Source organism: Talpa occidentalis, unplaced genomic scaffold (assembly GCF_014898055.3).
Source record: "Talpa occidentalis isolate TD23 unplaced genomic scaffold, MPIMG_talOcc4v2.1 talOcc4.2, whole genome shotgun sequence".
Lineage (NCBI taxonomy): Eukaryota > Metazoa > Chordata > Mammalia > Eulipotyphla > Talpidae > Talpa > Talpa occidentalis.
Window position 1 is genome coordinate 17,264,867 of NW_023602073.1, and position 26,180 is coordinate 17,291,046.

Genomic DNA, 26,180 nt, shown 5'->3' on the forward strand with positions numbered 1-26,180 from the left:
GAAAATACATACATTGTGCAAAAATGAAAAATGATGTAAAAATATATAAAATAAAAAATATAAACATTTGATAGAATTCACCAGTGAAAACCTCTGTCCCTGAGGAGTTTCTTTGTGGAAAGGATTAGACTGCTAATTCATGCTTTTTAGTTGTCATAGTTTGACATATTTTCTATTTCTTCTTAGAAAATATTGGTAGTTGGTGTCATTTAGATTATCTGTTTCATCTGGGTTATCTAATTTGCTAGCATACAATTACTCATAATACTCCTTTGTTTTCCTTTTATTTCTTAAGTTTGGTAGATTTGTCTCCACTCTCATTCCTTATTTGAGTATTTGTGTCTTCTCTTATTTGCTTGGTTAGTGTAGCTGAAAGTTTTTTCATTTTGGTTTGTCTAGTCAATGAACAAGATTTTATCTTCTTTATTTTGTTAATAACGTTACTTCCTTCTACTTACTTTGGTTTTAATTAGCTCTTTTCCTAGTTTCATAAGATAGAAGCTTAAGGGCTCCCTGGTGGCACAGGGGTTAAAGTCTCAGCACTATGAAGCTGTCTCCAGCCACTGCAGCTAGAGTTTGATCTCAAGCCAGGGGCTGACCCACATGGCACAGCAGACCTCTCCTGTTGCTCCCACTGCTCCCCTCAGCAGTCAATTTCAGTAGATTTGCCTGTTCTGCTCCCCACTCTGTCTCTGGTGAATGCTTTCACTGCCTGCACCACTGGCCTAGACCCCCATTCTTACATGCATAAATAAATAAAATAGGGCCTCTCCTGGTGGCGCAGCGTTTGAGCACTGGGCTGCGAAGCTGCCTGCAGCCTCTGCAGTGCCGGTTTGATCCCCGGCCACGGGCGAGGGTCCCACATGGCGCAACAGACCTCTCCTACCACATGCTGCTCCCCTCAGCAGTGTACTTCGTCGGTCTGCCTGTTCTGTTCCCCGCTCTGGCTTTGGTGAATTCTCTCACCCTCCCGTGCTTCTGACTGTACCCAGTGCTTGTATAAATAAATAAAATAAATCTTTAAAAAAAAAATAAAATAAATCTAAAAAAAAAGAAGGTTAAGTTACTAAATTGGGATCTTTTTACATTATTAATGTAACATTTACATCTATCAGTCTCCTAAGCACTGCTGTTGCATCAGATAAATTTTGGTGGGTTGGCTTTCATTTTCATTCATCTCAAACTGTTTTCTAATTTCTGATACAATCTATTGATTATTTAGGAGTATGCTGTTTAAGTTGCACTTTCGTCTTGTCTTCTGAGAGTCCCATTATACATAACGTGTATATGTGATGGTGCCCCACGTGTCTCTGAAGCTTTGTTTCTCTTCATTCATTCTTTCTGTTCTTTCCAAGACAGAGTCTCAGGCTATCACTCTCTCCCTTCTTTCTACTGCCTTAAATCAAGGGCATTATTCCTACTGTCCCCCTTCCTTCTCCGACAAGCTGAGCGGAAACATGGGCCACGTCATGAGTCTCCTTCCTGTGTCCAAGAATCTACCCTGTGTTAGTTTCATTTTTGAATTTAGCAGAGTTCACTTCCTGGTTGTGGCTGCAGGAAGAGGCAAGTTCAGAGGCACCGACACTGAGTATGAGACTGTGCTGAGGGGGGGATGTGGTGAATGAAGCCAGGCCACCCTTTGCCTGTGTGTGTGTGTGTGTGATGGGGTGGCAGTGGGTGAGCCCCTGAAACTCTGGCAAAAGTCAGGATTTTGCTTTCTAGCTCTCTCGCCCTGGGTGCTTTCTCTTTCACAGACTCCATGCCACATCTCAAAAGGTCCAGGTTATGAGGTGAGTGAAGGTCCTGTGCCCTGGGTGCCAGAGGTGGGAGGCCCTTCTCTTCGAGAGCACAGAACACCTGGGAGAGAGGAGCCTTATCCTTTGGGAGAAATTACCTCTCTTGGAATACAGTCTCCAGAAGTAATTCTCTATGGCTGGAGAAAGTTGTTCTCATTACTGGAGGGAAACAGCCTAACCAGTAACTTTAGTTAAATCCCTGGTCTTAATTCAGAGCACTATCACTGCAAAGGACAGGTCACTGGAGTTTCTTCGGACTGCAGGCTCTGGCTACACAGACCAGCAGTGAGAGGGGTGGGGTCAGGGCTAGTTTGCAGAAGCGGCTGCAGCATGGCCAGAAGGCGGGATCTTTGCTTCTGGTCTCTTCCCCTCCCTCTCTGCCTGCCAGATCCACACTAGCCTCCCGGGAGACAAGTCCTGGCCTGAAGAAGAGACAGTGGCCTTGGTGGATCTCTAGGGGGTCTGCTTCCAGGCCAACCCCCTTTTCCCCAAGTTCTTTCCAAATCTTCACCTCAGCACAGAGAGCCTGACAGCACACACTGATTCTTCCTGTTGCCTGGTGGATTTCTGTTATCATCCTGGTAGAACCGCCATGAGATTTTATTAGCTGGTGTATTTTGTTCTTTGAGTGTGGGAATGGGTATAGAGAAAGTGTGGGGTGTGGGGGTGAATAGAGTCAGATGTGATTGTCTCAGTAGAATCCTTCAAGGATCCGCCAATTCCGCAGTGTTACTACCACTGACAAAGAGTAACATGGGCACTGATTATTCTTATTTTTTATGACATATTTATTTCTACAAGAACTGGGGTACAGGCCAGAGGTGCGAAAGGATGAGAGGATTTACCAGAGACAGAGCGGGGAGCAGAAAAGGCAGATGGACCAAAAACACTGTTGAGGGGAGCAGCAGACAAGACAGAAGAGGTCTGCTGAGCATGTGGGTTGCTCCATGGCTGGCCAGGGAATCGAACCTGTGCTGCAGAGGCTGTGGACAGCTCCACAGTGCTGTGCTCAATCCTCTGTGCCACCGGGGAGGCACAGCACTGATTATTCTTGATCCTCATTAGGCATGGAAAGAATTTTGCTTTCCCTCATTGAGTTTTCTCTGTCTTGCTGCAACTTTTGTGAGTTAAACCTGTCTTGCTTCTCTCTCTCTTAATACTTGTTTCAAGAGGACTTTCAGTGCTGGAATATTCTATACTGGGGGCACCAGGTAGCCACAGGCATATATAGATATTAAGCAACTGGCACAGGTAGTGGGACTGAGAAACTCAGTATTTTTAATTATCATTAATTTAAAATTTGGTGGCCATATGTGATAGTTATCCCAGTGACATGGTATCATGTTCCAAATGCCAATCCATTGCTTTTCTAGACAGTAGATTTCCAGACCTGTGGAGGGACAGAAGCCCAGCTTACTTCTGTGTCCTTCACTGCGGAAAATTCTACCTACTTCATCTCTGCCTCTAATCTGACATTGGAGCTTTTCAGGAAGGGCCATGGCCTCAGCCACAGCTACCAAGAAGATGAGGGAGGAAGCCACGTGCTCCATCTGCTTGGAGCTGATGACAGGGCCCATGAGCATCAACTGTGGGCACAGCTTCTGCCGCCAGTGCATAGAGGGCACCCTTGAGAACCCACAAGGGACTTCATCCCTGAGGGAGTCCCAATGTCCCCTGTGCCGGGCACCATTTCAAAGGGACAGTCTCCGATCCAACAAGCAACTGGAAAACCTCATTCAGACTGTCAAGGAGATAGACAGTGAGAGGCTGTGTGAGGAACATGGAGAGCGGCTCCACCTGTTCTGTGAGGATGACGGGCAGCTCATCTGCTGGCGCTGTGAGCGCTCCCCCCAGCACAGAGGACATATCACAGCTCTTGTTGAGGATGTATGTCCAGGCTACAAGGTGAGTGGGTGGACTGAGGGCTTGAGCAAGTACCTGCTCTCATGTTGAACTCTCTGACCTGAAATTTTTTAGCATGAAACCAGAGATTATGATCTTCAAATATGACTTTCATCATGTCATTTTTCTGACAAATGGTTTACTATGAGTCCCCAAGAAAGAAATTCCTAACTGTCCTGATATTTAGCAGATGATGAAAGTCTTGTCCTTGTTTACTCTTGCTGTGATGACCCCTGCATAGAATACAATGTGCCCAGTCCACACTGGCCTGTTTTATCTTCACTTGTGTGTATCATTTGAGAAAGCACGTGCAGGGCCATGTGACAGAATCTGAAAACAGGGACAGACACACCACATTTTAGGGGTCCTGCAGTCATTAGGGTAAACAAATCAGCAAAGCAAGAGTGTCTGGAGTGCCCTTGCTCAGGTGGTGACTGGAGTCCCAGCCAGTGGGAAGAGAGTCTGCAAGGACACACAAGTGACCATATGCAGAAACTTAGAGAAAGTCGTCTTGTGTATTATTTTATCTTGTGCCACATGCAGCATTTCTCTGGCAGAACTGATGTTTTGGGTCAGTTGAGTTTGGGTCAACAGATGAGCTTGGAATCACCGCTCAGCCATCCTCCAGCGATGGCCCCTGGTGCATGTTATTAACTGCATCCTAAGCCTAGGTTTTGACAACACAGAAATTATGGTAAAAGGCCTGACAGCTTCCCGGGGTTACTGCACAGACCTTCCTCAGGGTGTTTCTCTGAAAGTATAAGGATTGAACAACACTTAAGGTCAGTCTAACCATCCCAGAGGGTTAGACTCAAGTGCTTGAAGAAGTTTTGTCAGATTGATTATAATTGTTTCCCCCTATTATTATCAGGAAAAGCTCCAGAAAGCTGTGACAAAACTGAGGGAACAAGATGACCAATGTCAGAGTCTGAGGTTGATCACACAGAAACAAATAAGGAAATGGGAGGTAAGAACTTGAGTTTATTGATTTCAAAATATTGTGAATCCCAGAGCCCAGGCAGAGGGGATGTTTTCACACAGCACCTGCTGGTTCCTTCTTACTGCACCAGACTAAATAAATGACACCCAAAGAAGAAACACTCTATGATACTTTATCTCCTTTCTTTTCCAACCTTACTATAGTAATTCCTTGGGATTCCTGATACTTCAGTCCAGAGAAGCAGAATTTAGACATTTCTTACCTAGAACCATCATGACTAAATTTGAAACCTGAAATTCCTCATAGTTTAAATAAGTTCATGGTGAAAAGAATTCAACCTCATCACTTTGACACATTTACCACAATACAGGGTCCACACTCACGCTTAGAGGTTCAAAAACCTTTGTTAGGTCTGTATACAGAGTCAGTATACACTTGACATTATACTACTCAACTTTATGAGCCTTATAATGAGGATAGAGCTGCTGTAAGAGCAAATTTTTTTTTACCACACACTGTTTCGCTAAGGCTTTCCATGTCTGACCAGTCTCCTGCACCAGAGGCCTATGCCATACAAAAATACTGATGTCATCCCTCACGGGCACTCAGCCTGCAGACTGGTTAGTTATTACATCTCCCTCTGGTGTCTTCGAAGCCATTGTCCTGCTCCTTTGTGTGTGGATGTTAAATTTAAGCTCTCAAAGGAGAGTCATACTTCCTGCCTTTCTGGAATCTCAGGTTGTGAGTACTTCCATTGCTGCCAATATGTAGAGAAACCATGTCAATGCCAGTGTCCAGCTGTCCTGTATGTGTCTCCTACACATATCTGTTTCCCTTCTCCACAACATCACAGTCACTGAAGCACCCCATGAACTAAGGAAGCCCCAGTGGAAATTGCAACTCTGTGTCTCCCAAATGAAAAGTGAGTCCCTGGCCTCCCCTGGTGGCACAGCAGTTGAGCACCGGGCTGCGAAGCTGCCCGCAGCCTCTGCAGCACCTGTTCAATCCCTGGATACCAGGGAGGGTCCCACATGGCGCACAGACCTCTCCTGCCCTGCCCACTGCTCCCCTCAGCAGTGTATTTCATCATTCTGCCTGTTGTGTTCCCCGCTCTGGCTCTGGTGAATCTTCTCACCCTCGCACGCTTCTGACTGTACCCAGTGCTTGTATAAATAAATAAATATATCTTTAAAAAGAAAGAGAGAGAGAGAAAAGTGAGTCCCTCAAGAGAGATCATGTGGTTTCTGACAGTCTTATACATAAGGAGGCTCAAGTGGACGCAAGCTTTGTATATGAATATTTCTGGTATCTGTGATCAAATTCAGCCTCAGACCTCCCTGTGTTGATAATCATGGACTCACCTACTTGGGTTAATGACTTGTCTTGGTGATGATTATCACAAACTTTTGCTTCACAAAATTCCCTAGGATAGAGACATTTTCATACATTCCAAATATACATTCCTACTTTACTAGTGTTTCACCAGGGCCCTCCTTCCCTAATGTCATCATCGAGCAGCTGGTGCCTCCTTATCTTGTGATTTGGCTGCTGAAGAAGGAAATTACTGAGTTGACCGTAGAGAACTGGGGCAGCCTCTCCCACATCTGAGTCTGCCCCCTGGGCCTCACTCTGCAGCAGGAACATGCACGTTCCTCTACCTCAGATGACTCATGGCAAAAAATATCACAGTATCCCCAAACACTTTACTTTTTATAAGTGTCTGTGTTCTTTAAAATAAACATGAAATTTACCATTTTCAGCATCCTCTGTGTTCACTTTGCCGGCATCATCTTCATATTGGGGTGCCCCCAACTCTACTCTCCAGTTGCAGAACTCGATCATCTTTCCAGCATGACACGTGATCCCCACTGAACAATAACTCCATTGTTCCTCCTCCCACCTGCTACCCACATTTCCTTTTCTGTTTTCAAACTTAACGAGGTACCTTTATAAAAACAATCTTATATTGTTGTCCTTTGCTCTAACTTACTTCCTTCACCATGTATCTTCAAGTCTCATACATTGTAACAGAGCTCCATACAATTTTAAGGATGAGAGTTTCCCATTTTAGGATATACCTCATTTTTTCCTCATTTCATCCACAAATGAAGTTTGAGCATATCTTCTTGATTCTAGGAGAAGATAGAACTCCAGAGAAGGAAAATCCAGGCTGACTTTGAGAATCTGCACACCTTCCTCCGTGTTGAGGAGAAGTGTTGTCTGTGGAGACTGGAGAAAGAAAAAGAGCAGACTCTGAATATTCTGCAGGACAGTGAGGCAAGTCTGCAAAAGCAGAGCCAGGAACTCAAAAGCCACATCCGGGAACTAGAGAAAAAATGTCAGTGCCCAGCCCAGGATTTGCTGCAGGTGAGGCTGTGCCCTGGGAGGATGCAGAAGAGGCGTCTGTGCCCGAGTGTTAAGGGGACCGTGGAGAGAAGCAGGGAAGATGGCAAGGTCTTCCACCTTCTCTGGGAAGTGGGGAATTACTCTGGGGATTTAAAGTAGCGTTTCTTTTTTTTTTAATTTAAATTTTATTTTTTTATATTCCCCATATAATTACAACCCCCTTATTTTGACCCCAAGCCCTCCTTTCCCTGCCCCCCAAACCCCCATAGAGTGTCTCTGGTTCATAGTTGTTTGTTGATTTTTTCTTTCTTGTAGTTATTCTTTTTCCTGGTACCTTATTTAAGTTTTCTAGATTCCTGCTATGAGTGAGACCATCCGGTATTTTTCTTTTTCTTTCTGGTTTATTTCGCTGAGCATGATCCCTTCCAGCGCCATCCATGTTGCTTGCAAATTGCATGTGTTTATCTTTTTTGATTGCTGAGTAATATTCCATTGTGTATATGTACCACATCTTCTTGATCCAGTCATCTATTTTTGGGCATTTGGGTTGTTTCCAAAGCTTAGCTATTGTAAACAGTGCTGCTATAAACATAGGGGTGCAGGTGCTCTTTGGAATGGATGTTTCTGTGTCCTTTGGGTAAATACCTAGGAGTGGAATTGCTGGATCATATGGAAGCTCTATGTTTAGTAGGTCCAGAAATCTCCACACAGCTTTCCATAGTGGTTGGACCAGTTTGCACTCCCACCAGCAGTGGCCTCTAGTAGTCTATACGGTAACTACATGTGAGTCAAAAAAGATACTCCTTCTGCTTTTATAGGCCAATTGGCTCCATATTGTCCACCATGAACCGTAGGGTATCATTTGCTGCCGTTTGTGTCTGTTCCTTGTGCACTAACCTTGAGTGCCAGTCTGTTTCCTGGACGATTCTCTAGGTGACTTGTGAGTGTAAAGGGGGACAGCCAACATGAATGTCAGCATTTTCCCTGATTTATTTCTATATCATGTGACCCAAAGAACTCTTCCCGCACCTTCTTTCAGCTCCATGATAAATGCCTGGAACTAGTTATTCTAGTTATTCTGTGTTCCACTGTCGAACTGGGGGTCACACTCTGAGGGTGAGGATGTAGCATGGCAGCTCCAACATTATGTGACACCTGCTGCTGCCACCTACGTGCCCCATCTCTGGGGCTCTGCCTGTGGTCACCACTAAGGCCCTCTGTGAAGAGTGATGTTCACATGAGCTCCTCTGAAGGATTTTAGGTCACTAATGCAAATCTTGTAAGGGAATATGGAAGCTCCTGGCCTTTCCCCTAAGTAGCCACCAGTCTGGTGTGATTCTAGAGGCACAGGTCACAGGAAGTTACCGACTCAGAGGGTAATGCACTGTATACATACATGCTGCTATTCCAGGGCATGGAGTGTATCAGTCTACCTGATTTCTAGCCATGTCTATAGCTGGGTCACTCTGTTCTTGGAGGAATGTTTGTAGAGATTAGCCCCACATGCCACACCCCGTGAAATACTGATGTACCCACACTTACCCTTGTGTCCTTGTTTCTCTGTAGGATGTGAAAGACACCTTGAGTGGGTAAGTGCTGTAGGAGCACCGGAGGGCAGGGTGAGGGTCCTTAGGGCTGAATGATCCATCACACTGAAGATGTCTCTGTCCTCTGCTGATCCTAGGAGTGCAGCTGTGGAGCTGGAAGTGCCAGAGGCTGTCTCTCTGGAGCTTCACACTGTGTGTAATGTTCCTGAGCTTTACTTGGATGTGAAGAAAATGCTAAAGAGCTACCAAGGTATGGAAAGCCAAGAACTCTTTAGATGTTATACTTGAAAGATACCATCGTGGTAACCCCGCTCACCACCTGCCCCTGGAGAGACTCACAGCCAGAGAGATTGTTTAGTTCTTGTGGAGCTGTCCCCTCCCTCGTGTCAGGAGGCTCCGGTGCTTACAGGGACACAGCCTGCTGGGGATCTGTGCAGGCTCTTCACACTCCCCCTCTCCCATTCAACGGCTGCGTCACCCCGGCTCTCTCCTTATTTTTCCTAAACACTGAGAATATTAACAGTTTTCAGTTCTTTGGTTTCATCATGAAAGTAAAGAGCATCAACACATATAAAATATTTACAACAGTTTCTTATATAATGTTTATTGTTTATTGTTAATCACATCAGCCCATATCTGAAATGAGCTTATATCTTCACTAAATAATTCTCCTTCTTTTAAAAATCCTCTTTATTAAAGTTTTTTTTGCTACATTCATTATTGCAAATGAATTGTAATCAAACACAATAGGCATGAAAAAGTTCCAGGTTTCTCCCACCCCTCGCCAGTCCTACTTCTCTCCAGGTGACAATACTTAGGACTTTCTCTCTATCTGTGCAGACAGTGAATGCATAGACAATCTTTTCTATTTCATTAATTACATGTAAAGCTACCTCTGCATGAGAGCTTCACAGCTACATGTAACCATAGCCCTGCTGATGGGGCCTCAGGCTCTCCAGCACTGAGGGGTGACAGCGATGCTGCAGTGACTTTCTAGTCCACACAGCCCTATATCCCTTATATCAGGCATGTTCCTAAGGCTGGGGTTGCTGGAAGCTGTTATCTTGATGCCTGTTACCAGGTAGCTTGTTCCTGTGGAGCAACAGGTACTGCCACCTGCAAGGTTCCCCTCACCTAACTTAGCATACTCTGTGACCGACAAGAAGGGTTTCACTGTGTTCTCCTCTTTTATCCCACATCCTCTCTGTAGGAAGCTTTTTCAGTTTATATATGAGGAAACTGAGACATAAGAGGTGAAGTGAGGGCTATAAGTTCCCACCCTGGAGGATTTGGAACTCAGACTATATCTCTAGAACTCTTTAACACTCTGCAGTGTGGTAATAAATATGATGTTTTTTGATTGAAGTTTTAAATTCTCTTTTGTTATTTTCTTGTTTTTTTAATTGTTGTTGCACAAAATACTTCTGTGAACATTTCTGGTTCATAATTCCTTGTTTCCTTGAATGGCTTTCACAGTGATGTATCTTGTGTGGAAGGTGCTGTGTAGGGATGCATGTTTTGGAAAGTTTCATTATATGTCATTTTTCATATATAGCATTTTATTATTGCTCCATTATACACATAGTCATATTTATGGAATAATATCTATTCCTATTATTTAATAATAGGTATCTGTACACGTGTGTGTGTGTGTATATATTTATTGTTATATAAATATAACCTTTATTGTTAATTTTTAACCTATTTATATACTGTGCTCCTGACCCATGAGGCAAACTCTTTTGCCACATCTTCTCCTCTTGTGCTTCCCATTGACTGAAGGAAAGAGAAGTCAGCACAAAGGGAGCCTGGTTGGTGTATCCACGGGCCCAGCTTTCCTGGTGGCAGCAGAGAGGAGGAAGCTGGGAGTGATACAGAGGAGAGGGAAGAGAGCGGTCGATACAGGAAGTGTTTTGCACACTTGGTTTCTCTTATTGTGACCAGCTGTGGTGTGTCACCCAGCTACAGCGGATGGTAACTGATGCGGGACCCTCCTTAGCGCTTTTCATTTTTGTTTCTTTTAAAGATTTATTTATTTATTTTACAAGAACTGGGGTACAGGCCAGAGGTGTGGGGGGGTGAAAGGATTCACCAGAGACAGAGTGTGGAGTAGAACAGGCAGACTGACTGAAATACACTGCTGTGGGGAGCAGTGGGCGAGTCAGGAGAGGTCTGCTGCACCATGTGGGTAGCTCCTGGCTGGCCAGGGATCGAACTGGTGCTGTAGAGGCTGCGGACAGCCTCATAGTGCTATGCTTAACCCCTTACACCCTCTGGGAAGCCCCTTGGCTCTCTTCATTTTAATATGCTCTATCGGCCAATATCAACTTTAGTTTATCACCTATTTTTCTATTCAACTTGATTCCAGTTATATGCTTTTTGTGCTATCAGGGTTGAGTTTATTTCCTTATACTAATCCCTATGGAACGTTTTCTCAAGGAAGACAGAAGAGCTTCACTTACAAGCCATGGTGCTGGCGTGTGTCCTGACACCTGGGGAATCCTGAGACTTCAGTCACAAGCTATGACATGACTATCATTTTCTTTTCTGATCTTTGGGGTGGGTGGTTATCAGTAAAGGAAAGGACTTGTCTACTCTTATCTCCATGATTCCCACCTGGGAGAGGAAGGGCTTTGGGAAGTACTGTAACCATGTCTACCCTGGGGAGTTCTGGTCCTTGGTTTCTCTGAGTGACTAAGATGGGGATGATGAGGATGATGAAAATAATGATAACATTTACTTTTACTGTCACATATTTATCACTTAGTTTCTACCAGGAATTTCACCAAACACAAATCTTATACTAGCTCATTCCAATATATTTCCCACAATTCTTTGTGACAATATGATGATTTCTGCTTTACCTTCAGCAAGATTTATAGAATGACTCACACAGCTAGTAGTAAGAAAAAATTTGCAATCAAACATAGCCTAGGTTTATTTAAAAATAAATGTCTTGTTTGGGTTTTGATTGTTTGTTTGTTTTATTTTTTAGTCAGCGTGACTCTGGATGCAGATACAGCTCATGTTGGCCTAACTGTGTCTAAGGATGGAAGACAAGTGGCTTGTGGAGATGCCCAAATGAAGCTTAGCAGTTCCAGGAGATTTTGTGCATTACCCTGTGTCCTGGGCTGTGAGGGCTTCACCTCTGGAAGGCATTTCTTTGAGGTGGATGTGGGAGAAGGAACTCAGTGGGATGTAGGAGTTTGTCTGGAAAATGTGTGCCGGGCATCTGCGAGGAATCTCAAGTTTCAGTCTGAAGTCTGGGCCATCAGGCTCTGCAAAGGGAACCAGTATGCAGCCCTGACCTCGCCCCCAACTTCCCTTTCTCTGAGTGAGCGGCCCCTGGTTGTGGGGGTTTTCCTGGACTGTGAGGCTGGACTTGTGTCCTTTTACAACATGCCGACTGGCTCCCACATCTTCACCTTCCCGAAGGCCTCCTTCTCTGAAACTCTCCGACCCTTTTTCCAGGTTTATCCATGTTCTCCTCTATTCCTGCCTCCACCAGATGAGTAAACAGGAATTGCCTCTTTCTTGGGATCATAGAGAATGATACCGTGATAATGACATGATGATATGATCAAATACAATGAAAACCGTGTGAAGTCAGAAATTTCATGTGTTCTTCACTTCCATTTCTCTGTACTCAACTGTGCTGAGCCTCGGTGACTAGGCAATAAATCTATATTAGGAATGGACATCCTCGTTGCAGAGGCTGTGGGGGTGACAGAAGCATCCTGAGCAACCATCTACCCCTTCTGCTGTTGCTGTAAATGAAGGGTGTCCTCTCCTGTGTCTCCCTCCTGTTCAGGACATGTGGACAGAGTCACAGTTTCCTCCTCCAGGAGTCTGCCCCCATGTTAGTTTCATCTCTGATTGAGATCAGAGCTCACATCCTTGTGGCTGCACGGAGTGGCAGCTGGCGAAGACCCCACCCTGAGTGTGTGGCTGTGCCAAGTAGCATAGGTGTTGAACAACACCAGGCCAAGGTTTGTCAGGGAAGAGCTGATGCGCCTGCGTGTGTGCTACTGAGTGTCAGTGTGTGCACGTGTGTGCAGTGTGTGCTTGGGTGTGTGTGGGGTGGGAGTGGCAGTGGGGAAGGAACTTTGGTCAGGACTTTGTTCTCTAGCTCTCTAGTTCTCTCCCCATCTAGTTCTCATTCGCAAACTTCTTGCCCTATCTCAGACGATCGTGCACGAGAGGTAAGTGAAGGCCCAGGACCCTCACACTGGGTATAAGGAGGTGGGGGCCTTTCTTCCAGGGATCACGGAGCCCTTAGGAGAGATGGATCTAATATGCTTTGAGGGAAATAAGCTGTGAAGGAAAAGAAGTCTCCAGCTAATTCTCTGTGATTGGAGAGCTTTGTCCTAATTATTTTTTTTTTGAAGATTTATTTATTATTTATACAAGCATTGGGTATAGTCAGAAGCTCGGGAGGGTGAGAGAATTCACCAGAGCCAGAGCGGGGAGCAGAGCAGGCAGAAGGACTGAAGTACACTGCTGAGGGGAGCAGCGGGCAGCAGGAGAGGTCTGCGCGCCACGTGGGACCCTCGCCTGGCGGCCGGGGAACAAACTGGTGCTGCAGAGGCTGCGGGCAGCTTCGCAACCCAGCGCTCAACCGCTGCGCCACCGGGGAGGCCCTGTCCTAATTATTTTTTTAAAGATGTATTTATTTATGCATACAAGTACTGGGGTGTAATCCCAGAGTTGCGGGAAAGGGTGGTGGTGAACTGTTGAACAGGCAGATTTCTGAAATACACTGCTGAGGGGAGCAGTGGGAGAGACAGGAGAGGTCTGCTGTGCCATGTGGATTGCTTCCTGGCTGGGGATTGAACTTGTGCCGCAGTAGCCAGTGATAGCTTGATAGGGCTCTCTTTAACACCTGTGCCACCAGGGAGGCCCCTGTCCTAATTATTGAAGAGAAATAATCGAATCATCAATTTTAGTTGAATCCCAATTCTTAATTCAGAAAATTGTCACTTCAAAGGAAAGTTCTTTAAGTTCTTTCCAATGATCCCCTCTGGCCACAGCCACCAGGAATGGGAAAGGGAGAATAGGACTTGGTTCCAGAAGCAGCCTCGTGGGAAGGACTGACTCTTGCTCCTGGTCACTCCCCTCCTGTCTCTGGGTGCCAGATGCTCACTGTGATGCTAGGGAGTGAACACCCAGCCCTAGGGGGCCAGGCCTTACCCTCGATCTAAGGCCTGGGTTCTACAAAAAATCCCTCGATCCAGTCACCCTAAATCTCCTGGGAGACAAGTCATGGCCAGGAGAAGAGACAGTGGTCTGGGGTGGGGGGGTGGTCTCCAGAGACTCTGCTCCAGGACCAACTCCTCTTCCCAGTTCTTTCCAAATCTCTGTCCCTCAAGTCAAAGAGGATGGCAGAAGGAATACCTATTTCTTCCTGTTTTGTTGCTGATTTTTAAAAAAGATTTATTTATGCATACAAGAACTGGGGTACAGGCCAGAGGTGTGGCGGGCAAGAGGATTCACCAGAAACAGAGTGGGGAATGGCAAAGGCAGATTGACTGAAATACACTGCTGAGGGGAGCGTCTGGCAAGACAGGAGAGGTCTGCTGTGTCATGTGGGTAGCTCCCTGGCCAGGGATTGAACTCGTGCTGCAGTGGCTGCAGATTCATAGGTTGCATCTTGACACCTTGTGCCACCAGGGAGGCCCCTGTTGCTGATTTTCACTATCACCCTGCTAGGGTCTCCATGGACACTGTTTATCTGGTTTTGTTCCTTGGGGGTGGGAATCAGGGTTGGGAGAACTGGGGATGTGGGATAAATTGTGTCAAATGTGATTTCCACCCAATTCCTAAGTATTACTGTCAGGTACAAAGAAATTCAGATACTAAGTATACTTGATGTTTACTGGTTGGGAAAGTGTTTCACTCTCCCTCACAGAGTTTTCTAAATCGTTTTTAAAGATTTATTTATGCATACAAGAACTGGGGTAGAGGTCAGAGGTATGGGGGGTGAGAGGATTCGCCAGAGACAGATCAGGGAACAGAACAGGCAGATAGACTGAAGTACACTGCTGAGGAGAGTAGTGGGCGAGATAGGAGAGGTCTGTTGCACCACGTGGATTGCTCCATGGCCAGCCGGGGATCAAACTCATGCTGCAGAGGCTGCGGATAGCTTCACTTCTTGTTGCGACCTCTGTGAGAAGCCTGTGTTGCTTTTCTTCTTCTTAACACCAGGTGCAAGAAGGTCTTCTATAAAGATGGATGTTTTCTATCTCTAGGGTGCAAAGTAGCCACATTCACAGGCAGGTAATAAGCCACTGAAGCACAGCTAGTGGGTATGAAACTGAATTGTAATTTCATTTTCTGTTTTAGTGACCACAAACAGCAACCAAACTCCAATCCATTTCCTTTCTAGACAGAAGATTTCAAGAACTATGGAGGCATAAAGATCCACATTCTTTTATTTCCATCACTGTAGGAAATTCCATCTACTTCATATCTGCCTCTGGCCACAATATTGGAGCTTTACAGAAAAAGCCATGGCCTCAGCCCCTACTACCAAGAAGATGATGGAGGAAGCCATGTGCTCCATCTGCCTACAGCTAATGACAGAGGCCGTGAGCATCGACTGTGGGCACAGTTTCTGCCGCCAGTGCATAGAGGACACGTTTAGGGAAAAAAATCCTATTGAATCATACCAGGAAAAGTTTACCTGTCCCCTGTGTCGAAAACCATTCCAAAGAGAGAGTCTCCGGCCCAACAAACAACTGGAAAACCTCATTGAAAGCATGAAGGAGCTGGAATGTGAGAGGCTGTGTGAAGAACACGGGGAGCAGCTCCGCCTGTTCTGTGAGGACGATGGGAGGCTCATCTGTTGGCGCTGTGAGCACTCCCCCCAGCACAGAGGACACAGCATAGAACTTGTGGAGGAGGCAGCCCCAGGTTTCAGGGTGAGTAGTGGATGAGAGGCCTACATCAGTACCCATTCTCTTATTGAACTCTCAGATCTGAGATTACTTTGCCTGAAATACTACTTTATGGTCTTAAAACACTCATCACATTTTTCTTCAGTATAAGACAGGTCCCCACTGAATAAAATCCTGAATGTCCTCCTTACATTCAGTGGATTGTCAGAGTCTCATCCTTGTTCACCCTTGCTGTGATGACCCCTGCCGTAGATTGCAGTGTGCTCAACCACACCAGCCTGTCTTATCTTCACTTGTGTGTATAATTTGAAATACTACAATGTGCAGGGCCCTCTGACAGAATCTGAAAACAGGGACAGAGCACACCACCTTTCAGGGATCCTGCAGTCAAAAGGGTAAGCAAATCAGCAAAATAAGAGTGTCTGGAGTGCCTTTGACTTGGGTCCAGTCTAGGGTCCCAGCCAGTAGGAAGAGAGTCTGCAAGGACACACAACTCACCATATACAGAAATTTAGAGAAAGTAGTCTTGTGTATGTTATTATCATGTGCCACGTGCAGCATTTCTCTGGCAGTGTTGTGGTTTTGGGTCAGCTGACTCTGGGTCAGCAGATGAGCTTGGCATCATGGCGATGTCCCCGGCTGCATGTTACTCAACCCCTTCCTAAGCCTCAGATTCTACAGCACAGAAATGTTGGTAAAAAACCTCCCAACTTCTCAAGGTTATTAGGGGATCAAATATGTTACTGCACAAACCTCCTTCATGGCACTTCTCTGAAAGTGTGACCGTCAACAGTATTTAAAGTCTTCCTTATTAATAGTCCTGGAGGATAGGAATCCATTGAGGTTCCTAAAGAAGGTTTGTAAAATTAACTATAATTTTCCATGCTATTTTTAACAGGAAATTCTCCAGATAGTTCTGACAGACATGAGGGAACAAGAAAACCAATGTCAGAGTCTGAAGTTAGCCACAAAAGAGCAAACAAGGCAATGGAAGGTAAGAAATTGAGTTCATTCATTTCAAGCTATTTTGCATCCAAGTTCATTGATAAAGTGATGGTTGGGCAAAGTCCTTCTAGTTTGCTCTCACTAGACCAGATCAAATAGCTAAAACCCAAGAAGAAACATCTTTTATTTTATGGCCCTAGTGTCTATGAGAATTTATCTACCTATTTTTACCCTTACAACCATGATTGTCTAGGATGTCCAAAACCTCAATCTGTAAAAGCAGTATTTTGAGCTTTCTTACATTTAACTGTCCTAGACTGGGTTTCAAGTTGTAAATATCTCAAAGTTTAAATAATTCAAATTCTAAATCACTTCCTGGCTTGAAGTTTAACCATATCACCTTGGCACGCTTATCCCAGTGCAGGGTCTGACATTCCACTTTCTAGGTTCAAAAGTTATCCTTTGTGAGCACTGAGAATAGGGTCACTCCAGGTTACTCATTTCATGAGGCTAGTGCTAAGGATGCAGCTGCAGCAGAAACATACACAGACCACTGCAGACTGTGGGTCGCTAAGTCTGCTTCTATAGATTAGGCAGGATCAGAGCCCACGCTTTTATGGACTTACTGATGTAAACCATCACTTTACAGTTAATTGTACTATTTAGTCATTCTGCCAGTTTCTGGAGTCTCTTCCAGCCTTCCTCCTGTTCCTTTGTATGTGACTGTTAAGCTTGAAATATCAAATACAGTCATACTTCCTTTGTTTCTGGGATCTTAGGTAGTAGGGAGAACTTCCATTGTTAGAAACATACAGGGAAACCACACCAATGCCAGAGTCCAGCTGTCCTCGCCTTCTACTCAAAAGTTCCACTTTATCCTAATCAATGATCCTTGACCACAATGTCACAGCCATACAACAATGAATGAACTGAGAAATCACCAGTGGAAATTGCAATTCTTTTTTTTTTTTTTAAGATTTATTTATTTTTATACAAGAGCTGGGGTACAAGCCAGAGGTGTGGGGGATGAGAGGATTCACCAGAGACAGAGCAGGGAATAGAAAGGTAGACCAACTGAAATACACTGCTGAGGGGAGCAGTGGGTGTGACAGGAGAGGTCTGCTGCGCCATGTGGAAATCTTCCTGGCGGACTGGGAATCAAACCCCTGCTGCAGAGGCTGCGGACAGCTTCAAAACACTGTGCTCAAACCACTGCGCCACCAGGGAGGCCCAGAAATTGCAATTCTTTATCTCGCAAATGAATAATTATTTGGTTCTGTCATCTTAGACAAAACAATTAAAGGGATACAACTTGGCTAATTAGTATTTCTGGTAACTCTGATCAAACTCTGCCACCCAGACCTCCCTTGTTGACAATCATGGACTCCCCTACTTGCTGTTAATGTCTAGTCTCAGTGATGTTCATCACAAACTTTTGCTTCACAAAGTTCCATCAGAGACAGATATACCTTCTTACATCCAAATACATAAACTGGATTTACTAGTGTTTGGCTTTACTTCCATAATTAATCGAGCTGCCTGTACTTCTTTTTCTTATGCTTTGGCTGAAGAAGGAAATTACTGAGTTGACTATAGAGAACTGTGACCGCCTCTCCCACATCTGAGTCCTGCCCCCTGGGCCTCACTCTGCAGCAGGAACATGCACGTTCCTCCTCCTCAGATAACTCATATAGAGGCAAAAATATATCACAGTATCTCAAAAATTTACTTTCTACAAGTGTCTGTGATCTTAAAAATATACATATCAAGTTTAGCATTTTCAGCATCCTCTGTGTTCATATTATTGGCATCATCTTGATATTGGGGTGCCCTCAACTCTACTCTCCATCTGCAGAACAAGTTCATCCTTCCAACCTGAATCTCTATCCCCCTAAACAATGTCCCTGTTTTCCCTCTCCCACCATGTCCCTGGCCTTCTACTTTCTTTTTAAATTGACTATGTGCCTATAGAAAAACAATCATAAAATTGTTGTCCTTTCATTCTGACTTACGTTTCTTGCCATAATGTCTTCAAGGCTCATCCACATTGTATCAGCTTCCACATATTTGTAAGGTGGAAGAGTTTCCCATTGTGCTTATGCACCTCATTTTGTATCTCATTTCATGCATAAATGAGTTTTGGTTTGTTTGCACCTTTTGGGCATCCTTTCTTGATTCTAGGAGAAGATAGTGCATGAGAGAAAGAAAATCCAGTTTGAATTTGATAAACTCTACAACTTCCTCCATGGAGAGGAGATGTGGTTTCTGTGGAGACTGGAAGAAAAAAAAGAGCAGACTCTCAGGAGTCTGAAGGACAGTGAGGCGAGTCTGGAAAAGCAGAGCCAGGAACTCAAAAGCTACATCCGGGAACTAGAGAAGAAATGTCAGCAATCAGCCCAAGATTTGCTGCAGGTGAGGCTGTGCCCTGGGAGGATGCAGAAGAGGTGTCTGTGCCCGAGTGTTAAGGGGACCATGGAGAGAAGCAGGGGAAGATGGCAAGGTCTTCCACTTACACTGGGAGGCGGGGAATTACTGTAAGGATTTAATGTAGTGTTTCTTTTAAATACACATCATTATTTGTAGGATGGCCTCCTGTAATCTATAGGGTACCTTTATGCGAGTCATAAAATATATTCACTTTGCATACATGAGCTAGATTCCTTGGCCAATATGTACCCTCGGATTCCGTGAGCTACCATCTATCTCTGTCCCATGTGCACAGCACCCTGACTGCAGACTTTTTCCTGGAAGATTCCTCCATTTGACTTGTGGGTGATGAAATGGGTCAGCCACAATGTATGAGACACTCTCCCTGATTTGTTTGTAGTCCTTGCTCCAGGAGCTCTTATGGGGCTTTGCTCAGGCTGCATGAAGGATCCACCCCCTTCACATAGATCCTAGAGCTGTTTCTTTTCATTCCCTCCATAGAACTGGATGTCACGCTGTGAGGATGTAGCGTGACAGCTCTGTCACCAGGTGACACCTGCTGCCACCACCTGAGTAGGTCTTTCAGCGGCTCTGCCTCTGCTCACCGCTGAGGACATTTGTGATAAGCCTCTAACATGGGCTGCTTGGAAGGGTTTTAGGTCCCTGAAAGCAAATCTCCAGAGGGACATAGGAAGCTTCTGTCCTTCTTCCCCAAGCAGCCCACAGGCTGATGTGATTAGAGGCATGGGTGGCAGTAAGAAAGTTATTAGACTCAGTGTGTGAAGAACTAGATGCCATGCTGGTATCCTAAGGGACAGAGGGTATCACTTTACCTGGTAGCTGTCATTGTCTGTAGCTGGGTCGTCTCTTCTTTGAGGGGAATGGTTAGAGTTTAGTCCACATGTCAAGCTCCATAAAATATGCTGCTCCACACTCACCTTGTGCCTTTGTTTCTCTGTAGGACATGAGAGACACCTTGGGTAGGTAAGTGCTGTATGAGTACAGGGGTGAAGGGATAGGAGTACATTGAACTTTATGGAATGTTCACTGAAGATGTCTCCGTCCTCTGCTGGTTCCAGGAGTTCGGCTGTGGAGCTGAAAGTACCAGAGGCTGTGTCTTTGGAGCTTCAGACTGTGTGCAATGTTTCTGAGCTTTACTTGGATTTGAAGAAAATGTTAAAGAGCTACCAAGGTTTGTGAAGTTAACAAGCTCTTAAGTGCTGTGGACAAAAGGCACCTTAAGTTTTAACCAAGTTCACTACCTGCCCCTGGATAGGCTCATAGCCACATCGGTTGTTTAGTTATTTTCACAGGGCTGCCGCACTCTCTCTCTTGTTAGGATGCCTCAGTGATTGGACAGGGACACAGGATGCTGGTGATCTGTGCAGGCTTTTCAAATTCCTCTTCTCCTGTTTATTACTGGTGTCATGCCAAGTATATGACCCGTCTTGGTTTTCCCACCTGGAAAGTAAAAATACTAACAAATTCTCACGTCATTATGCTGTCATTAAGATGAAATGCATCAATCTGTATGAAGTATTTACAACAGTGTCTCACATGTAATGTTTATTGTTAATGTCTCAGTGCAGTCTGAGAACAATGCAAGGAAGGTAGGTGAGGTTAATGTACTGTGAGGGTTAGTGGCTTTAGGGCCTTGACCCAGACAGCATGGTAAATGTTAGAATCCTAATGAAAAACCACATTTTACCAATTATAATCCTGTCTCTTGATTCTCTTAATCAGTGCTTGTTATATTTCCATTACCTCTTAGCCATAATTCCAAAATTCAAATACTTTGACAACTGAATATTTTCCATAACTCACTTGTCCACAAAATCAGACCTAACTGGAAATGATTTGGTGACTGCTTTAGTTATGTATGGCTGCAAAATAGTATTTTAAAAACAACAACACATTTTATCTCTTAATATCATGTGTCAGAAATCTGGGCCCAGCTCACATGGGGTCACACAGTGCATTTATGGGCTCAGCTGGTGGATCAATTTGGCATTAATTCTCTTCCAGTCTTCTTCCAGTTGTTGGCAGAATTTGTTTCTTTAATGTTATAGAATTTAGGCCCTGACTTCTTAGCAGCTGTTGCCATCAGCTTCTGGAAACTTCTACTCCTCAACTTGCACATGGGCCTCCCAACCTGGCCAGTTATTTCTTGCAAACAAGCTCAGGAGAGACAGTCTCTGAGCAGAGTAAGTCAGCAATTAAAATGGAATCATATAATGAAATATAATCATGGGATTACATCCTATTATTTTTGTCAGTGGTCCGAGGCAATTATCAGAGGCAAATCTTAGGTTATACCCATAGTTAAAGAAGTTTTATAAGACAATAAAGTGAGAAGGCAGGGATCATGCACACCACCTTGGGTCTGCCCTTCACAGTGGCCAATCCTACATCACACTGATAGGAGACTATTTGAGATCTTTACTTATCCCACTTGCTGGTGGTGGATACACCATGTATGTGTATTATTTTATGTCTTTATAACATGAAAATATTCTGAATTTTTATATTTGCCCCTATGCCCGGGGTTATAGGCAAGGGATCATGCATTTGTATGTGGTCCCCAGTTAATATCAACAGCAGACACCAAAAAATGTATCTCATAATTTGATTGGACAAAGATTCAAGGAAGGAAAAATCAGAACTTTATGAAGGTCATGTCCAGATTTCAATGAGCTGATTTGCCTTCTTTTATTTTCGCACATGGCATTTCAAGGAGGTTCAAGTCAGTCTGTTTCAGAAATGGGCTTATCTCTTAATTAAATACATTACCTTCTTGGAATGGAGGCATCACACTCCCAGACTTCAAACTACACTACAAAGCCATAATCATCAAAACTGCATAGTATTGGAATAAGAACAGACACACGGGCCAATGGAACAGAATAGAAAACCCACAGATTTATGATTAACTAATCTTTGACAAAGGAGCAAAGAATGTGCACTGGAGCAAAGAAAGTTTGTTCAATAAATGGTGCTGGGAAAACTGGGTCGCTACATGCAAAAGAATGAAGCTTGACCACTGCCTCACACCATACACAAAAACCAACTCAAAATGAATTAAAGAACTAGACATAAGACCTGAAACCATAAAATACATAGAAGGAAATATAGGTGAAACACTACATGACATGCACCTCAAAGACATCTTTATAGACGCATCACCCAAGGCAGTGATAGTGAGGGCAAAGATAAACAGCTGGGACTACATCAAATTAAAGAGCTTCTGCACAGCAAAAGAGACAATAACCAAAACAAAGAGAAACCCTACCAACTGGGAGAACATTTTTGCATACAACACTAATGATAAAGGACTGATCACAAAAATCTGCAAAGAGCTGATGAGACTCAACAAAAACAAAGAAAATAATCCAGTCAAAAAATGGGCAGAAGAGCTAAAAAGAAACTTCTCCAAAGAGGAAATGCAAATGGCCAACAGGCATATGAAAAAATGTTCAGCATCACTTGTAATCTGGGAAATGCAAATCCAAACTACCATGAGATACCATCTTACACCAGTGAGAATGGCACATATTAAAAAAACTAGCAACAACAAATGTTGGCGAGGTTGTGGAGAAAAAGGAATTCTCCTGCACTGCTGGTGGTAGTGCAAACTGGTCCAGCCACTATGGAGAGCTGTGTGGAGATTTCTTGACCTACTAAACATAGAGCTTCCATGTGATCCAGCAATTCCACTCCTAGGTATTTACCCAAATAACACAGAAACATTAATTCCAAAGGGCACCTGCATCCCTATGTTTATAGCAGCACTATTTACAATAGCTAAGCTTTGGAAACAACCCAAATGCCCAAAAATAGATGACTGGATCAAGAAGATGTGGTGCATATACACAATGGAATATTACTCAGCAATCAAAAAGGATAAACACATGCAGTTTGCAGCAACATGGATGGAGCTAGAAGGGATCATGCTCAGTGAAATAAATCAGAAAGAAAAAGAAAAATACCGGATGATCTCACTCATAGCAGGAATTTAGAAAACCTAAATAAGTGACAAGGAAAAAGACTAATTAATACAAAGTAAAAATCAAAATCAACAAGCCACTATAAACCGGGGGGGGGGGAGAGGCGGGGAGAGGAACAAGTAGTGTCAAAATAAGGGGAGGTGCAATTGTATGGGGAATATAACCATGATGAAAATGCATACATTGTGCAAAAATGAAAAATGATATAAGAATTATATAAAATAAAATTTTAAAAAATATATTACCTTCTTTTTTAAAACCCCCATTATTAAAGCATTTTACTATAATATATGATAATATATTAATAATTATAGTAATATGTAGTAAATTGTGTTATATATAACATTTATTTTACAATAATGTAAAATATATAATATAAAGCTATATATTACTACATATAATTATTAATAATATAATAATTACAATAGTATCAATGATATAACTAAATTTACTATTAAATTTTCTAAAATCATTTTACAAAAAAATTGTAATCAGAAAAATACAATATGACAAGCATGAAGAAAATTTCAGTTTCCCTCCCCACTTCTAGGTCTGCTTCTCAAGGTAGCCAGATCTAGGTCTTTCTCTGTACAAGCATTTAGTCTAATTTATTGAAGTCTCTTCCTATGTCACCTATGACATTTAAACTACCACTCCATGAGACTATCCTAATTATATGTAACCTTATCCCTGCTGATGGGGCCTCAAGCTCTCCAGCACTGGGGGTGACAGCAATTCTGCAGTGATGTTCTAGTCCACACAGGCTTGTATCCCAGAGCTTTCATTTCTGTGCGGCATGTTCCTAAGGCCCGGGTTGCTGGAAGGTGTTATCCTGATGCCTGTTACCAGGTAGCTTGTCCTAGTGAAGCAACAGGCACTGCCACCTGCAAGGTTCCACTCACCTAACTGAGCGCTTTCTATGGCTGATTAGTTTGTTTAGGAATTTTGTCTTCTGATGAGAAGACGCCGCATGTGCTCTCCTGTTTTATTCACAGTCCTCCCTGTCGGGGCTTTGATACAGATGAGGAATCTGAGACACAACAGGTGAAATGAGTGCTCTAAGTCCCCACAGTGGAGGTCTGGGAACTCAGCCGATAGCTCTAGAACTCTTTGTCACTTTGCAGTGTGGTAATCAGTGTTTGTTTTTTTTTAATTGAAGGCTTCAAGTCACTTGTTATTTTCTTGTTTATTTTTAATTGCTATGCACAAAATATTTCTGTGAACATTTTGGTTCATGCTTCCTTCTTTTCTTGAATGGCTCAGATGTACCTTGAATGGAATCAGTATTATACAGGGATGCACATTTTAATTTTACAACATAAGCAGATCTTAAAATTGTATGACTATTTCCAACCCGTAGTAGGAGACACCCACTGTAGCACACTTCTGTGTGACTTGTCTCACTATTGAACACTTGACAACCCCATGGATTTGATCTGGAATCTGTTTGTGACTTAATTTTATTTCTCTCTTTTCACTAAAGAGGTTCAGTTTCTTTTTGTTAAGTCCATTGACCCTTTGGGATTCTCTGATTACCCAGGGTTTACTCTGATTTGAGAATGTTTCTATTAGGTTCTTGACATTAGTGATCTGTGGAAGCCTGTTATATCCCATATCTTCTGATAGGCTTAAAATAGTTGTCACTAACTGTTTCACTGTTGGCTTTTCTATATGAACTATTTTATAAACGTTCAATTGTATATATATTACATTATGATGTAGATATTTTCTATTCATCTTTCTGTAAGTATTTGGGTCTTTACTATTGATTTCTAAGCTATTTGTATTGCACCCCCAGCCCAGTGAGGCAGTCTGTCTTTGTCCTATCATGTCCTCTGTGCTTCCCACTGGCTCAAGCAAGTAGAAGTCAGAGAAAATGGAGCCTGAGAGACGTATGGCTTCACTGGGAACAGCAGAGTGGAGAAAGGTGGGGAGTGACCTTGAGTGATCTTGAGGGGGAAAAGTGAGCCCCCAGGACAAGAGAGTTTCTGCAACTTGATTTCCCTTACTGCTGGAGTCCAGTAATCAGTGTTTCACCCCAACACAGTGTGTACTTGACTCTGTTGCTACAACTTCTGTTCATTTTAATACTGCTCAGCTGCTCAGTGTCACACTTAAGTTTATCATATATTTTTCTATTTTACTTGACCCTATCAATAGTTACATGTTTTTTATGTGTATTGGTTTCCATTACAGCTAATCCATTAGCTGATACAAGACAGAAAAGCTTATACTTTAAAAAGCATGGGGCAGGTTTCCTGAGGTCTGGGAAAAATTCTGGGCCTTCAGTAATAAGCTATGTCCTTAGCTTTGTTATTTTCCTTTCTTATTCTTGGTGTGGGTGGTTATTATTAAAATGGGAAGGGCTGGCTCTGCTCAAATCTTCTGTGATTCCTTCTTGTCCTAGATAGGAGATGAGGGACTTTGGGGGGCGGGGGGACAGTAACATTATCACTCTGGGTAGTTCTGGTCCTTGGCTTCTCTGAGTGGTGAGATGGTGATGATGATATTTATTTTTACTATCCATTATTGATCATTTCCCATATACCAGGAATTTCACCAGCCCTTACGCTTATGTTTGCTCATTCAAATATCTTCCACACTGTTATCTGCGACACTAGGATTTCCTCTTTATATTTAAAGATAGAGGATGACTCATGCACCCAGCAGGAAACAAAGCTTGCATTTGAACACAGGCTAGTTTCTTGAAAACTAAAGACATCAAAAACATGTGCTTTTTTGTTTTCTGTTTGTTTTATTTTGCAGTCTGTGTGACTCTGGATCCAGATACAGCTCATACTGACGCAATTATCTCTGAGAATCGAAGACAAGTGACCTATGGAGGGCCCCAGTTGAACCTTCGAAATTCTCTAAGATATCTTGACCTACCCTGGGTCCTTGGCTGTGAGCGCTTCACCTCAGGAAGACATTACTTTGAAGTGGATGTGGGAGAAGATTCTGGGTGGGATTTAGGAGTCTGTCTGGAAAATGCACCCAGACGTGCTCTCATGAGTCTGCAACCTACGTCTGGATTCTGGGTCATCAGATTGTGGAAAGGGAAAGAGTATGTAGCCCTTACCAATCCCCCAACTTCCCTTCCTCTGAAGGAGCAAATCTGGGTTTTGGGGGTTTTTGTGGACTGTGAGGCCGGACGTGTGTCCTTTTACAACGTGACATGTACTGTCTCCCACATCTTCACCTTTCCAAGGGCCTCCTTCTCTGATACTCTCCGGCCCTTTTTTGGTGTTTCTCAAGGTTGCACTTTATTCCTAAATTCACAATAACAGTAAAGAAAGGAATAGGTTTCTGTAGCCTCCTTCTTGGTGTAACCATCCTAGAGAATATAATAAAAGTTCCATCAGGGAAGAAACTTGGTC

General features: G+C 43.6%; 2 protein-coding genes across 3 annotated transcripts; both read left to right on the forward strand.

Moving 5' to 3' along the window:
• Positions 1-1,532: 1,532 nt before the first annotated feature.
• Positions 1,533-14,993, forward strand: LOC119251755 (E3 ubiquitin-protein ligase TRIM38-like). 2 transcript variants are annotated; one of them, XM_037519021.2, is made up of 8 exons: positions 1,533-1,790; positions 3,170-3,701; positions 4,570-4,665; positions 6,775-7,005; positions 8,551-8,573; positions 8,669-8,781; positions 11,527-12,520; positions 14,980-14,993. In XM_037519021.2, exons 2-7 carry the CDS (start codon positions 3,294-3,296, stop codon positions 12,045-12,047), a joined length of 1,392 nt encoding a protein of 463 aa, XP_037374918.1. In that variant the 5' UTR covers positions 1,533-1,790; positions 3,170-3,293; the 3' UTR covers positions 12,048-12,520; positions 14,980-14,993. The 2 variants fall into 2 exon arrangements, with proteins under 2 accessions (XP_037374918.1, XP_054554386.1); XM_054698411.1 differs by lacking the exon at positions 14,980-14,993 and adding an exon at positions 14,917-14,943.
• Positions 14,994-15,021: 28 nt separating this feature from the next.
• LOC119251758 (E3 ubiquitin-protein ligase TRIM38-like) lies at positions 15,022-26,180 on the forward strand. Its single transcript, XM_037519028.2, has 6 exons — positions 15,022-15,451; positions 16,326-16,421; positions 18,554-18,784; positions 19,761-19,783; positions 19,879-19,991; positions 25,570-26,180. Exons 1-6 carry the CDS (start codon positions 15,041-15,043, stop codon positions 26,085-26,087), a joined length of 1,392 nt encoding a protein of 463 aa, XP_037374925.1. The 5' UTR covers positions 15,022-15,040; the 3' UTR covers positions 26,088-26,180.

Bases quoted from the DNA above. Each gene is read 5' to 3' on its own strand.
- LOC119251758 (XM_037519028.2), top strand. From the start codon at position 15,041: ATGGCCTCAGCCCCTACTACCAAGAAGATGATGGAGGAAGCCATGTGC. The intron at 18,785-19,760 runs GTGAGGCTGTGC...GTTTCTCTGTAG, and splicing joins CAGCCCAAGATTTGCTGCAG to GACATGAGAGACACCTTGGG. The intron at 19,784-19,878 runs GTAAGTGCTGTA...TGCTGGTTCCAG, and splicing joins ATGAGAGACACCTTGGGTAG to GAGTTCGGCTGTGGAGCTGA.
- LOC119251755 (XM_037519021.2), top strand. From the start codon at position 3,294: ATGGCCTCAGCCACAGCTACCAAGAAGATGAGGGAGGAAGCCACGTGC. The intron at 3,702-4,569 runs GTGAGTGGGTGG...TATTATTATCAG, and splicing joins ATGTATGTCCAGGCTACAAG to GAAAAGCTCCAGAAAGCTGT. The intron at 4,666-6,774 runs GTAAGAACTTGA...TCTTGATTCTAG, and splicing joins AACAAATAAGGAAATGGGAG to GAGAAGATAGAACTCCAGAG.